Raw genomic sequence first — 16,401 nt, 5'->3', positions numbered from 1 at the left:
GTGCTATATATAACAACTTGGGTCTTTTGAAGAGCTGTTATGCCAAATTTGGAAGCAGATACCGCCAATTAAATTGCATGGTAGAGGAATTTAAATCTCAACCACTCTACTTTCATATTGCCCTGGGAAATATTCCATGACTCCCATGAGTTTGACATGTTTTTCTTTAACTCTGTTACTTGCTTTTTCCTCTTCCAGTAAGCTCAAAAGGAATAAGAATTTTAGATAACAGAAAACTTTTTTTTTTAACCATTTGCAAAAGTCGTCTTTCACAGGTTCACAAACTTCAGAAAGTTATAGATACCACAAGAGGGAATATTTGTAGCATAGTTTAATTAGAAGAGAGGTCTTGAGGAGCCAACAAGGATCTTCCCAGATAGATGAGTGAGCACAAGTCGAAGAGTGACCCTCAGCTGTGTTCATTTGCATCTGAAACAATGAATTGGAAAATAAATGAATAGCTCAAATGATCATTTGATCCAAAAAATGTGAAGAGCAAACTTAACAGTTATAAAATCCACGATGGCAGTTTTGGTTTGCATTTCCAGATGTATATGGAGTAAGTGATACTTTGAGAAAGCGAACAGTGTTACATTCGTAGACAGGGAAGAGGTGAATGATGGAAGTGGTGGTGTTCTAGCTCTGCATTGGCTTTCACTGTTAAATATCTGAAGTTACTTTTACAGAGGATCCGCTGTATGTTACGTAATTGAGTACCATACTGCTGTACTTTGAGCACAATACTTCTGGAACTATCAGTTACTGTTCTTTAAATAAAAAATAAATATATAAATGTATAAACAAACAAAAAATCAAGTTAGAGTTAATGCTTTCATATAAATACATCCAAATGCCCTGCCATTTTAGCTGTATAGTTCACGTTAGATTTTGATTCATTGTTTGAGCTTTTGTTTGACCTTAGGTTCAGAGCAGTCATGATTCAATCGAAATAGATTTTTGATTTCTCCCACTGCTGGAAGGCATTATTCTGAACTTCTAAGAATGAAATTCTTATCCTGTGAGTGATTAGGATCTAAATTTTTATATTTTCTACATTATTTGTGATAAAATTGGAAATTTATGGTGGGGAAAAAGAAATTGCCTTAAAAAATTGATAGAGTGGCAAGTTTTGGCATTTAAGAAGATAGCTTTTTAAAGCTCTTCAGAATTCTGCAATATAGATGTAACTTCAGGGGCACTAGATTAGCAAGTAGTGAGCAGTTGATATACCACCAGCAGTAAGGTGTGCTGTTAGAGACAAGGACTCTTAAATAGGTTGGTAGCGTGTGGTGATTTACTACTGAAGTGTAGAGACACTTAGGAAATGTAAAAACAAATCATGAGCACCTTAAGCAAACAGAAGAAAAATAAATGGGTTGGAATAAGTACTTGGGGTAAAATAATTTCTAATTTTTTATAAACTTATACTTGTATATGGTTTCTTCTTTAGGATAATTACACATTTGCACAGCCAGGAATTCAAAAGAAAGTGAAAATGTTGGAAGAACTTGTTAGTCGGATCGATGGTAAGTCTTAAAAGCTGACCTAATTTCTAAATGGTCTTTCATTGAAAGTGGTTAGTTAAAATGTTTGCAAGAAGTCTAGCCAACATCACTGCTGATACAATGGTGGAGTAACATAGCCTTCCTCAGAGATGTCACACTCGATCAATTTGTGGCACGCTGGCCTTTGCAAGATCACTGTCCTATATCATTTAAAAGAAAGCTGCTAGAGCATGAGCCACTTTCATTACTTTTTATTAAGGCAATATAATCAAAATTCAGTGGCAATTTCTTTGCAGCAGAGTAATGACCACATACAAAAGGCAGCTGGTATTCATTTCATATTAAGCTCAATGATTGTTGTAATTCAGGCAAGTCACAGTGGTTGTTTATAGTTGTCCTTCGGCACTATGTTTTGTGCCTTTGTGCATCATTTTGCTATCTGGAATGCCTGAATAATTTCTCTGTGGAATCCAATTAATTATGAACTCTGGAAATAACATCTTTAATATTATAGATAAATTACCGTCTATGCAGAGGCAATTTTAGATTATGCTTTCATGTTTTAGCAGGGCACTTTGAAATATCTTCTACCTTCATCCTTAAAATAATTCCCTTCATGAAATGCTGACTGTCATATTGCTAGAGCAGAGTTTAATTAAATGAAATTCAAGAGATAATGCTGGCCCATTCTAAACATACTCTCTTGGTAGTTTGTTAAATTAATGAACAGAGTATTAACGAAATGTTGCCAAGCAGAACCAACCATATATTTGTGACACTAGCATGTCAGTGATGAAATAGAAAAAAAATATTTTATGTAGCTTAATATTTGATAATCTGCTTGAAAAGATTAATTCTGTCTTTTCATTATACATATTGTGAGTTTTTCTTGTGCCAGTGCTTACCATAGCAGATTTTTGGTTGGCCTCCATGTATTTACAATCTGAATTTTGAAAAAACTCTTCTTGCCTGTTTAGGATGTTGAATATTCTTAACAATGTTTATGTAATATCACTCATATTACATAATGTGCGAGAACATTGTTTTTATATTATACTAGGAATATAGGTGTATGTAAAACCAATGTACATGTAGATGTATTTTTTAATATGTACATGAATATAAAAAAGGGATGCTTCTGTACATAAGGTAGCAAAATATTTATATAAGAACATTTTAAAAGCAGTTTAATTTGTTACTTCAGAAATCATCTGTTTTCAGTATGGATTTTTATATATTACTTCACGTTTATATCAATAGTGGTATTTAAATTTCTGTTATTTATAGAAGCTAATGCACTTTAAATAAAGCGTGTATTTATAATACCTATAAATAACTTCGTAAGCTTGGTCAATAAATTACTTAAACACATTTTTTAAAATGAAAAATGTCATTCTGATAATAAAACTCATTATTCTGTTTAATAAAAAAAAGTATGCAGTATATTGACAGGAATATTATATTGACAGAAGGAATTGCTGAAGGCTGATTTCTACCTTCAGTGTGTTAGAGATACAGTTAAATAACTTTTCTCGATTGATTAAGTTCCTGAAGCATTATTTTGAAGGGTTTACAGTTAAAATAAAAAAAAAAAAAAAGGCAGTTGTAGGAAAGATGTTTGTTCTTAAACTGCCCTTTACTAGGACAATTTAGTTGCAGTTTACCAACTGCCGTTAGTAAACTAACTGCAATTGAAATGTATATTCCTGATTTTTATTTGTTTTGCAATATATATATATATATATATATATGTATTTAATAGAACTGTATTTAATAGGATATTGTTGAAGTACTGCTGTATCAAAAGTTGTAGCTGTTTATCTTTCTAAATGTGGTTGCAACTTAGTCTCCAATATTTGCTGATCCAAACTGTGTAGTATTTAGGAAAAGGAGGCAGCCAACACAATGGGTATTTTTACTTTGAGCTACACAGAATGCCAGATTCTTCATCAGTGTCTGTGGCTTTAGATAACTGCCAAGTTTTTTAAAAAAAATAAAGATGTGTATTGAACAATAACTTTTCTAGAGTAGAAATACTAATTTTTTGGTAGTTTTTCATAGAGATTATGTTTGCTAGTTATTGATTCTTCGTACTGCCTCAAGCACTGACAAAGTAACATCTGAGATTACTCTTAAGGGTAGATTGTTCATGCAGGTGAGTAGTTGAAGACTGCTGCCTTGTTCTGAGCAGTGTAGTTGGAAAATGCAAAGCAAAATCCTAACTTTAAGAAATTGTTTGCATTATAGCAGTGATATTTTATCGTCCGCATTATCCATATGACATACCTGTAGCATATATGGGAAAGATGTCAAAGGAAACTATTTAAAACAAGCAAACAAACAATGACTAATGGGATTATAACATTTCAAAGCAAGGGAAATCTAATAATACATTTTTATATACAATAATAGTAGAAGTTATGAGGTATTTTAAAAAGCTGTCACTGCTGTTTGAAAAGGAAACCTGTAAAAATTGGATGCAGTTGATATTACAGAACCCTAAAACCATTTAGGTTGAATGAGTCTAGAAGTCATTGGTCCGGACCCCAGCTCTCATCCCTAGGTACGATGCCTCTGATAAAGGATGCTGGCACACTTGGCTTTTTGGTAGAATCATGATATAGTTAAATTAAATTATGTTTTATCATCCTTTTCTCTATTTTCTTTCCCCTTTTATCTTTATATCGAGCCTGTTATACTGCAGCTAAAGAGAAATATATGGTTGGTATGAGTTCAATAGCTTTGTTTTTAAAAAAGAACTCTTAGCAATTTATTCTAACTGTAAATATCCTAATTGCTAATTACAGTTATTGTGGAAGAAAATAATATTCCTGTTGTTACCGTAGTGTCACATTGTTTTCTTGATGCCGGGTAATTGAATGGTGAAAAGAACCTTAACATAATAAATAGCTACGTGAATGGGTGAAGCTCGTACAGCTTGTTTGCTAATCATAATAGGTTACCAGTGTATGAAAAGTAATACCTCACCCTTTGTTTAGTGTTAATGCATTATGTTAGTGATTCAAGCAACCTTCATTAACCCAGCCTTATGAATTGCAACTCCTCTCAGTGACTGTCCTTGTGTGTACAGTGCCAAACATTGCAGTGGATTTGAAACAGCCAAGATATCTGATAATTTGATCATAATCTCAGCCTAAACTCCAGAAAATATTTTTAATGACCTGTGTTCAATGGATTTAATAATAGTAATAATAATAATAATAACAATAATAGTAATAATAATAATAATAATATATAAAAAAGTTATATACCAGATTGAATAATGTTTTGTCTTCAAACTCCATCTCATTTTTCTCCTCCTCATCATCATTCAGGTTGTTCTAAGAATTATACAAAAGTATTGAGAGCAAGGATCAATAAGCTATCTGTTGTAAATAGTTACATTTTCTATTTCCTGTAATGCTTTTCTGCTGTAAATCATGATCCATCTCATGGTTTGTGAAGAGGCACACTCACGTGATGCTGTCTTCAACTACTGTTTCATTTGGTCTTGAAAACAAGGAAATGTTGTAGGAATGCCAAAATTAACTCAGGATTTGTGATTTCACAGTCAGTTTCAGACTTTGAGAGAGTCTCAAGTTCTTCTTCAGTAAAAAAAAATCTTGTAATTTCAGGTAGCCATATAGAGAAAGCTGAACGTTTGTATGTAGAAGTAGTCTTGGATTTTCATATAAACTGATAAAATATATAAATTGGTAAATTGGCATGGCATGGCATTCTCTCTAAATTATCAAAAAGACAGTTTAGACAAAAAGAAAACAGACATTAAATTTATTTGTTGTTTAAGTCAGCTTTTCACTAGTAGTAGAATGAACTGTAACAATAGTATTATTGACTCAGCTTGGTATAAATATTCATCTGCTCTTGAGGGTAAGTTTGGGAAGATTTTTTTCTAATCTCTTATAGAACAACTTATGGAGTTTGCATCAGTGTGCAGAACAGCCTGATTCGTGCTTATGTTCTCTTGTATTTAAATACATTTTTGTGTTATTAGTGTTCCCCATTCTTTCACCAAATCTTTTTGCAAAATTGGTCCTGAGCCCAATTTCACTAGCAAAAAAAAAGGAAGAATAAAAGCAAAATGTTTTAAAAATAATTGAAGAAACTTCTACTGTTACTCTATGTAGTATTTTCCTTCTTTTAAAGATACAAGTAATGGAAAAATACCTAAGAAAATAAAAACAGTACTGTATTTTGTCTTTGCCATAAGGAAGCTTATTTAGAATTCAACTGCATTTTACATCTGATTTAGAGAATTAACTAAAGATATTCTTACATGTGATTATTCTTAATTTGAACAATTTCTAGTTTATTTCAGTTCTAAGATTTTATAAAGGAAAAAAAAATGCCAAGGAAAGGAAATTATTTTTAGCACAAAATAAAAGCTGCTGTATTCCAACTACTTCAAATAATGAATGTTTTAATAATTACTACGTCATTGTATTGTTTGGGTGGATATTTTTACTTAACACTTAGATACAGTTAAAATGTTCTTTCACCATTTAAATCCATAGTATATTAAAGATTTTACAACACCTTTTTATTGCTGTAAATGTATTTCTTTCACTTTGAATGAAATATAAATTAGATAAAGTGTTTTCTTTTAGTGTTCTTGTCAAATTAATCTTAGCTTCGCTAATCATACTACATTTACTTTATTTTCTTCTTGGATTACAAATGTCTTGGTCAGATGACTGCAGTTCTGTGAATAATGCCACAAATAAGGACTTTTCAATCAAGAAAATTGTAATAAAATGCTTTCATTACATGGGCTTAAATTTATACTTTGCATATATTTTTGCTATTTGGATGCAGAGAAAAGAAAGTACGAATCTTTTATATTTATATATATTTATATATTTATATATACATTTCTTTGTGCTGTGTACATGCATGTAGGACAAGTTCTTCATAAAACCTAGTCAATTAAAAAAAATCATTTTATATGTATTTTTGTGTATACACAATGAAAGATCTTATTGCACCACTTTCTGCACTTCTCATGCTTTGAAATATTTGCTTTAGATGTTGAAATGTTTGCTTTTTTTCCTGGCTTGTATCAAGAATAGTGCACCAGCAGGACCAGGGAGGTGATCGTCCCCCTGTACTCAGCTCTGGGGGGCCACACCTTGAGTGCTGTGTTCAGTTTTGGGCCCCTTGCTACAAGAAGGACATCGAGGTGCTCGAAAGAGTCCGGAGAAGGGCAACGAAGCTGGTGAGGGGTCTGGAGAACAAGTCCTACGAGGAGCGGCTGAGGGAGCTGGGCTTGTTCAGCCTGGAGAAAAGGAGGCTCAGGGGAGACCTTATTGCTCTCTACAACTGCCTGAAAGGAAGGTGTGGGGAGCTGGGGGTCAACCTCTTCTCACAGATAACTACCAATAAGAATAGAGGAAATGGCCTCAAGTTGCGCCAGAGGAGGTTCAGGTTGGAAATGGAGACATTTCTGCTCAGAAAGAGCAGTCAGTGTTCAGAGCTAAACACATCTATTTCTGTAGAACTGTCCAATGGTTCAAACACAAATATTTTATGGTTCTGATAAGAACTTGATTTCTTACGGTGAAATAACCCCAAAAAATTCTTTAGAGACATGTTTTTGGTAGTTTTTGATACTTCAATACCCTTTAAAGGATATTCGGTTTCTGTGTTGATCTAACATTTTAAACCGCAGAGAAAAAGTTTCCTTTTTTGTTGCTGAAAATGTGATTCTCAAAAAGTCAAAATATCAACAAAGACTAATACATTTTCTTATTAAACAACTTATTAGGGATCTGCTCAATATACCATGATTGATATAGATTAACTAATTTGTTCGTTTTTTAATTTGAATCTTGGGTGTTCATACAATGAGCTGAAGGTGAAACTATGGTAATAGGTGACATTTGATCAATCCTTGTTATGCATTCAGTCATGCTAATGATTTCTTTAAAGTTAAAGAATACTTAATCATGCGTGCAAAATTATGTTCATGTTTAATTATGTTCTAAAGCATTTTACTGACACCTGCAATTTTCAACTAGAATTGTATTGAAGTATCTGGGGAAAAAAGCACTAAATGTAATAGTTAAAAAGATTTTTGCATTCTTTAACCATACGGAAGACTTTTGAATCGGAAATGGGAATAGAGTTTATTTAGATCTTACTGCTGCTGTTGAATATCACTGATTAATAAGGTCCTTCTTTATACATCAGCTTGATACTGAAGTGATTAAAAATCTTGTAAGCATTTTGTAGTTGTTTAAAATTAATTTGTGCCATAAAGCTCTTTTTCATTTTAACAATGCCATCTAATTTTTTATCTGATTTTATGGTTGTAATTATTGTATTATATTTTAATATATTCTTAAATGCTGTTCACTGGGCATTGTAATTATTTAATATATCTTTTAATCCATATTTTTATGTTTTACTGACAAGATTACATTTGTATGCTATTACAGGGCTCAGAGATCTTAGCAAGAGTTAGTTAAGACTGATGGTAAAATCATTTGTCCTGACTTTTGTAAACACTTTGACTTTTAATTAGCCAAAACTTCCAATTTTTATGAAAAAAAAAAAGAGGAAAAAGGAGTCTAACATGATGCAAAATTTAAAAAGTGATCAGCATAAACCCTGCTATGAATGTACACAGTTGTGATTTAGAAAAAGAGGCTCCAGAAGTCCAGTGAATACTTCTTGGAAGTAGAACTGTCTATCAAACATTTCTCACTGTTGTTTGTTACAGTTTGATTGTTAAGTTCAAGTTCCACCCAGAAACACAACGAGTAATTTTAGCTTTTAGTTTGAATGGATATCTACTAATCTTTTTCCTGATAATTTCCTCCATTTTGGTCTGGGTACCAGAATATTACACCTGTTTGATTCCTCTAGGTGACTGGGGATGTCCCTATGTCCATTTTGTGCTTTCGCTCTGAGGTCAGCCTCTTGGGCTTTTTTGTATCAGCCATGTCTTTCGTATAGGAAGAGGATATTTGTCAAAGTCATAGCTAGTAGCAGTACATTTAGTGAACTAAATTCAAATAGACCTAATTATCACTAAATTGAGGAGAATATAATTTGGTAATATATCTGTTCCTCTGCCGGTCTTGTTCTCATTTTGTACAGTTTTGAGACGATGTTTTTTTGGGGGCGGCATGCTTTGTTATCAGGTGCCTGTATTATTATCTCTAAGATCATTGATTACGATTTTTGTTTATTTCTTTGGAATGTCAGTTGTTTTTAAAATATCAAAGTGACTAATGCAAAACCAAGGAATTTGACAGTGGAGGTTCTCATCCATTGTGGATGTGGAGTAAATTATTTTCCGAAATGTGTCAGTGATTCGTACATAGTTCACTTCTTCTGGTTTGTCTTCTGTTACATTAGTCTCTGAATTACTAGATTGCAATACCCAGATTTATTGTCATGGTCCAGAAAGAAGAAAATCCTTCTAGAGAGCCATTTGAAATTGGGAGCATTAGCATATTTCTGTGGCTTTTTTTAATATGTCAAGGAGCAATACATAGGCATTACTCTATGTATAAAGGACAGTGCCAGCAGAGCCCCTGCCACTATTTTTCTGTTCGTTTTGGATTGGTACCAGAGGAGTTACTCTTGTAGCTAGTCTACTTCCTTCAATAGGAATCATGTGGATCCTGATGAAGACAAATGTGTTTTTCTTCCTTTGCTTGTACTAAAAGGCCTGTTTATTTATCAGATATAGCTTAATTGCATTTCTGATGGTGTTTTAACACTTAGTGCTTTTTATGTTTACAACAGAAATACGTATGAAATGGTGATAAAATGGAATTAAGAATGAAGTATGAACTATAAATAAAAATAAACTTTAATTTTCAAAAAAGGGAAAATTAGGTTTATAGTCAAGCATCAGAAAAGATTGATAGGGTTGATAGGAATCGTTAACTAAAGGTCAACAATATAAGGCTAATTACCTGAAGTAATAAATTGCACAGATGGATGCAGTGGTTTCATGCTGTGCTACGGTAATGTGGCTAGTCACACATTATTTTACTGTTATTTTGTGATTCCTTTTTCCTTATGAGTAAACTTTCCTAGGCCCTTATTCTGGCAGTATCCCTTAGACAGAACAACACTTAAGTCATGCCATAGTACAAGTTTTGTCCTTAACTGTGGCTTTAGTTTGTGATACTGCAGTCGCATACAACTTTAAATCTGAAATCAGTGAAACAGCATGAAAAGGTGACACTAAACAATTATATGTGTAGGTTCTTTTTGAAAATTTCAGCTGGGTCTGTACACTGCTACTTTCAGTACTCATATTTTGTTAATTTCAGAAAGTCTTGATGCATACATACAACCGTAGGGGTTTGGTCTTTTAAAAGTTTAAAGCCTTTACTGATATAATCTAGTAATGAATAGGTACGACAAAGTTTGTAACTTTAGGGTTCAAGGGGTATGATAGATAAAATCATTCCAGAAACTCAAATTAGGATGATTTGGAGACGCATGCTGAAAAGACTATCATTAGTGCAGAATCTGTTTAAGGTAGCTAAATGCGATCAAACTAATATAATCCAATAAGTGTGCTTATTAAAATTGTAAGTAATGATAAATGCTTATTTTGTAGTACACTAAATACATGATTTTGGAGGTATGCTACTTAAGAATACATCTGTATACTGTACTTATTTTTTAATTGGAAGACTTGTTTCACCAAACTTTTTCTATGTATAGCTTTATTGTAAATATTGGGAATCTTATTAAATATAATTGTTTCTTTTGAATTTTAATATATATTTTGAAATGTATTTTTCATAACTAACATAATTTTACTGCAACTGCAGTAAGTGTGGTTTTATAATATGCTTGAAGTGTGAAAGTTGACGGTAATTGCATCACTTGCTTGTTTGTTGCACACATGGTAATTTTCAGTGGAATGAAAAATGTAAATTTAGATTTTCACTGTCCTAATTACCTTTATGAGTGAAATAGCCCCTACTCACAACAATTACTTACAAGTCAGGAAGAATGAGCCTTTTCAGTCATTGCATTTTCTGTTCCAGTCTTGCATCAATTGTATTTAATGCTTGGAGTTTAGTAGTCTATTTTTCAGCTTGTTCAGATTAGAAAACGACTTTCAAGAAATTCATTATGGTTATTAAACACTGGCTGAAATATAAAAATTGGCACAATTTATTGTTCTTTATTTCTTACTTTCAGTGGCTGTGAGCAATTAAATGAAATACACTGCTAGTATGGGATGAACAAAAATGTTAAGTAGTGTTTGTAAGTTAGTACATCAGCTAAAATTAAAACTGACTTTTTTGTATCCTGCTTGAGGTAATGGATTATCTAAATATAGTACTCTGCAATACTAGGTATCTAAATGTGACATTTTAGAAATAAATTTAACATAGTATCTCATTTCAGTATATATGACTTGCAGCTAAATTTGCCTAGAGCAAAAGCAGGTAGTCATTCTGTCCTGGGCCTCAATTAGTGTTAGTGCCTCCAAGGCATGCAAGGCCTCTAACTGCGTAGAAAATGGAAATAGAAAGGCTTCTGGGCTTTATACTGTTTTCAAAATGTGGCCTTGTAAATATTAACTGCCTTATTTCATTCTTAAGTCTGTTTCTCTAAGGTAGTACCACATGTGATTATTGTGGCTGTCTTCTCCTTCCAATAACTTGTCAATAACTGAGGACTTCCTTCATCAGCATTTTACAGAAGGACTGAAGACTCCACCATGCAGAATTCCTCAGCTTGTATAAAATTCATTTGTTCATTAAAAAAAAAAAAAGTAACACAAAACAGCAATACTACAGAAGAAGGACTGCAAAACAAGCTCAGCAGATAGCTTACTGCATGCCAACTAGGTACTCACTGCACTTGCACAGGCTAGTCATGTTATGCAGACCTTGGAACTAGCCTTAATATTGGCTTAATATTGGCCGTTGTCTCTTTCCCAGATGGGATAGTTGATGAGTTTTGCAGAAAGCCCAGCAAAGAAGGGTTCAAAAGTGATGGGAGGATATTAGTTCTGTAGAGGAAGGAAGAAGATTAGTCACAGGTTCTTGAGATTGGAAGGCAGAGGCTATTATGGGTAGTGGAACATCCATCACAAAGTTCTCATGTAATTTTAAAAATATTGACAGCATATAGGCACAATACAGAATAGTAATGCAGTAGGACTTTCCTGTACACAGGAATGGCTGGAGGAGGGGGTTTGTAAGATCAATTAAAAGTACAGAAGCTCATTACCTCTCCATTCTCATCCTCTATATTTTTACATCCTGTAGTTCAGTCTATTGTACATCAGCAGTATCTAATTACCTAGTTAGTGTTATAATTAGAAATGAAATGAAACACTTGAAAATTCACACATCTTTATATATAGCTACAAGTTAAAAAAAATATCTCAGAATCATTAACAGAAGTTTTTTAGATGTTCATAAACAATTTATTATATTTGTCTGTACAGAAGGTTATGACTTAAAAAATGTAGATACTTTATCTATGGATAGGTAGAGATTAAGAAAGTGCTTTGGAGAAGTACCAGTACCTTATACATTTCCATGGTTATTTGTTTTTAGACACTGTTAGAAACAGGATGTTGTGCTAGGTAAACCTTTAGTATAACATGTTGTGACTATTCTTACTTGTGGTCAAACTCCCTGTTGGTTGCTTTCAAGATCTGAAAAACTTTTACTTCTTCCATATTGAAACAGCTTTCAATTGACTGAGAGTCAATTGAAAATATATTGACCAAAATATATATTAACCAAAACTTTCATACACCCACTAAATCTAATTTGAATAACTTCAGCCTAAGCCTTTAAGCTCTGGGAGAATTTTAAATAACTAAAAATAGTATTTTACTAAACTGGCATTACTGGGATCACCTAAAATCACGTACAAATGTGCTCAAATTTAATTACAGCTGGCTTGGATGAAATATATTCTTTGGGTTTCTGCTGCGTGTTCTAAGTCCTCTGTTATTCTTTGCTGTGCTTACTTCAACACAGAGGCCCCAGGAAACATGTTGGGTTACATAGATGGACAACTGGTCTTTTTGGTCAGAAAGGTTAAAATATTTTTCAGAAGTTTTCAAAAAGTCCTTAACCAGCTGCTATAAAGTGTAATTGAACTTCTGCTACTTTTGTCTTTATGTAATGTCTTGTAATGGTGCTACTATACTTTTGGTATTGTTGTTGTTCATTTAGGTTTTTAGTGCTCGTTCTCCTAGCTGCTAGTACATCCCTGAATGTGGGTGGAGGATGATGTGGGTAGCAAAATCTCCCCAGAATGTGATTGTATAAAGAAATATAGCAGGGATGTCTTACTCAGGCCTTAACAAAGACTCGTTGTCATTCATTTATCCAAAATAAGACATCAGCATTTCTGAAGTAGTTGTAGTTTGCGACGTGTTATTTTAATACCTGAGCCTGAGCTAAAACTAATTAACAGAACGTATGTGATCCTTTTGGGGGTAAATTCTGCTAAATATATAAAAACCTCGCTAGTAGATTAGTTCTATTAAGGATAGAAATAACTCATGCAAGTGATTATCGCAGCTTTCAGATAGAAAACATGCCATAATAAATGAGTAGTGAGTAGTGCTTTAGAAACCATTGATTTGTACTGCTTTTTATTTGTATTTATTTGCGATACTAAGAAATTGTTTAAGCAGTAATTATTTAAATTTGCTCACCATTTTGTATTGCATTAATCTCACTTTTCTTTTTGCTTTGAGTAAATGTAGCCTTTACATATACTCTGTACTTTTTTGCCATGTTATTATTGTCTTCTTTTTTATTGCCAATGCTTTATTTTTGGAATCCATTATGTTATTTGCAAACCTTGTTGCTTGCAGTCCTGTCCCAAATAATTTATAGGTTAGGAAGTTATTGGGGATATATGTACATAATCATTTCATTTTATAACTTAGTATATTATTTGTTGTATACTGTGAAATCATGACCTTGCCTTTCTTTTTTTTTTTTTTTTTTTTTTTTTTTTTAAGTTGAGAGCAGTTGTTTAAGCCATCCAGAGGTAGAAAATATAACCCAATGTACTGTTTGACTAGTTGTTTCTGTTGTTTCTATTTGGATTTCCAGTTAGTTATAAGAGTTTTCATGGAACACTACATTTTATCTGCCTGGGATCAAAGTATTTTATTTTTCAGACTGTTCATTTGATAGCTAAGGACTTCCAAAAAAATCAGTAAAATGTCTTTTTGTTCTGTCTTCAGAACAAGTTCATGTACACTTGGATCAGCATGAGGTGAAATACTTGCAATTTGCTTTCCGATGGATGAATAATTTGCTGATGAGAGAAGTCCCTTTACGGTGTACCATCAGATTATGGGACACATACCAAGTAAGTGCTTTTTTAAACCTCCACTATATTTTGGATATGCAGGTATGTTTGTCTGTTATTTTTCATAAACTTTTTGTTTTAGTGTCATCTGAGAATCATAAGAAGAGAGAGTGTCTTCAGTGATCATTACATTTAGAAACATTTAAAGTTTTCAGTCTTCCTGCCCTTAAAAAGCCAAACACTTTATATTATGTCAATTTATAGCACTAAAATGAACCCCCACTCAAAGCATGGGTTAATGTCAATAGCACTTCTGTCTGTTCAGAAAAGCAAAACATTGAATTTCACTTAATTGATGCCCTCCATTGATTCTGAGTTCTATGCTTCTTACTGCCCTTCTACTTAACTACTCATTCCAATAGTAGCTTCCAGTTCTCCAGCACTGAGGAATGCTCATCCTTCGGTCATTTATTTTGTGTTATTGTTTATCCAGATGAAACTCCTTATGTTACTGACCTCTAGTTGTCAGTAGACAACTGTCTAGTAAAGAGTAATATTTCCTCAATATTTCCTTGCTCAGCTGTCAAGTGAAAGAATTGGTATGAAAGAAAAACTGTCTGTTTTTAGTTCTGTTTCTTGACATTTCAGTAGCTTCTGGTTACAATTTTAAATTATGTATTTAACCAGAAGGCACTTAAATACTTGTTTTGTTGTCAAAGTTAACTAAATAAAAATAATTTATATATAAAAAAAAGGAAATTTAAAAGGACTAAAAGCACCATAAGAAATTTTAACTTAGTTTAGTAAATATGGGAATGACTTGTAATATCCTGTAAAGAGATATAACATCTTTAAATGCGAATGTCTTTACATCTGTTCACTATGTAGCAGTGTTTAGTTAGTTTCATAGACTTTAGTGCCAGAAAGTACACTTAGACCATCTCTTCAGACCTCAAACAGAGGGTTAAGAATTGCTTGCTACTCATATGGACACAAGTCTAATAAGTGTTTAATTAAGTGTCTTTTTTAGAATGTGATATGAAAACATGAAATGAGGAGTCTATCATCACTTCTACTGCTAATCTGTCATAAAAGGTGATATCCTTACAAGTCTTATTTGGTAAATTTCTCAATTGCATTTGTCTATTGCTTATGTTTGGGGTCCTTTGCCTCCTTTGTCTCACTGTAACATCTGTATCTATATCTATTTTAATACCAAGTTAGTACTTGGCATTTTCATATTTCTTTTTATTTTTAACCATGATAACTCTAACACTACATTTGGTACTTGATGATTAATCTAACAAATATGCTAAAAATATGTAAAAACTCTTATTTAGTGCAGCTAACTACCCATATGCATCCAGGGAGTAGCTGTTTTTGACAGAACTTCACATTGAGCTCATAATGCGTGAGCAATGATTTTGTGATAATTATGAGAAACTTTGTTTGAAGATCAAACTTGCAGTTACTTTGTGTCAAGCTGTTTCCATGCTGAATGGAATGAATTCTCATCACTAGCCCATAGGCGCCTGACAAGTTCCACTTCAGTATCTTTATCCATAATACATGTTTCTGATTATTTATTTTGGGTTTTGAGCAATTTCTACAGTATTACAGTTGTCATTTATATTATTTAAAAGATTAATACCTATGAAAATCTCATATAAATACTTATATTTTAAATGCAAGAATCTTATATCAAAATGGTATCCTTATACCTTAATGGGGATACTTTTATATATTAAACGTGCTTAAGGAGTAATTTTTTTTTGACTCAGCAGGTGCAAAAGATCAGTGTTGTTTTCTAGATTTTGTTATTTTACAGACCATTCCACATGTACTTCTTGGAGAAATCTTGTATTTAAAACTAGGAAAGGTATCTTAATCTAGAAGGTCACCTGTATTTCCAACCCTTGTTCTGAAGCAACCTAGAATGATTGCACAAGTTGCTTATCATATTTCAGTTGTACTTATACCAAATTTTTTCTTATCAATCTATACTGATAATATGGCTCATAAATGTAGTGAAGCTAAAGGAGCCACTAAAGTTTGCAAAGTATAGCTTTTTACATAAATAGCTTTTAATCCATTCAGTTATATACGATTCCGAACAATCCTTTGCAAAGGAATCAGCAGTGCTACTTTACAAATAGAATAGAAAAACTAGAGATGGATTTTTTTCCATTAGATTTATCTTCTGACTAGTGTTTTTAACAGTAAAGCTTGGTATACACCAAAATGTCATTTAGACATATTGGTAAGGACGTTTTTCTGGGGGTCTAGCTATGGACGAACCTGTTATACTGGATTTGAAAAAGAGATTTAAAAAAAAAATGAGTAGAGGCAAAGATAGAATAAGGATCCTTATTTTTGAAACAAATTTATCTTTCCAGATACAAATGGAAGGACAAATCCTACTAATAATTTTAAGGGTTTGGATAGTTGCTTAATTGCTTTCTGTGCCTGAAGGGTGATACAGCTGTAATGTGTTTTTTCTACCTGACGTACCCTAAAGCAAGAAAGCAAGAAAACATGGGGATTCTCCTTAGATTTCCACAAAAATAGCCTTTGGCTATTTTAGTGCCTACTCAGGATG

The 16,401-nt window shown here is 32.7% G+C and overlaps 1 protein-coding gene across 1 annotated transcript in view; it reads left to right on the top strand.

Moving 5' to 3' along the window:
• The window catches only part of TBC1D22A (TBC1 domain family member 22A), a 167,782-nt gene that overhangs the window by 75,534 nt on the left and 75,847 nt on the right, over positions 1-16,401 (top strand). Inside the window, exons 10-11 of the mRNA XM_068670052.1 lie at positions 1,451-1,526; positions 13,735-13,862. Coding sequence (XP_068526153.1) covers positions 1,451-1,526; positions 13,735-13,862 — 204 coding nt within the window. The remainder of the gene's footprint in view (positions 1-1,450; positions 1,527-13,734; positions 13,863-16,401) is intronic.

This window comes from Anas acuta, chromosome 1 (assembly GCF_963932015.1).
Source record: "Anas acuta chromosome 1, bAnaAcu1.1, whole genome shotgun sequence".
Classification (NCBI taxonomy): Eukaryota; Metazoa; Chordata; class Aves; order Anseriformes; family Anatidae; genus Anas; species Anas acuta.
This window is presented reverse-complemented; position numbering and strand designations above follow the sequence as displayed.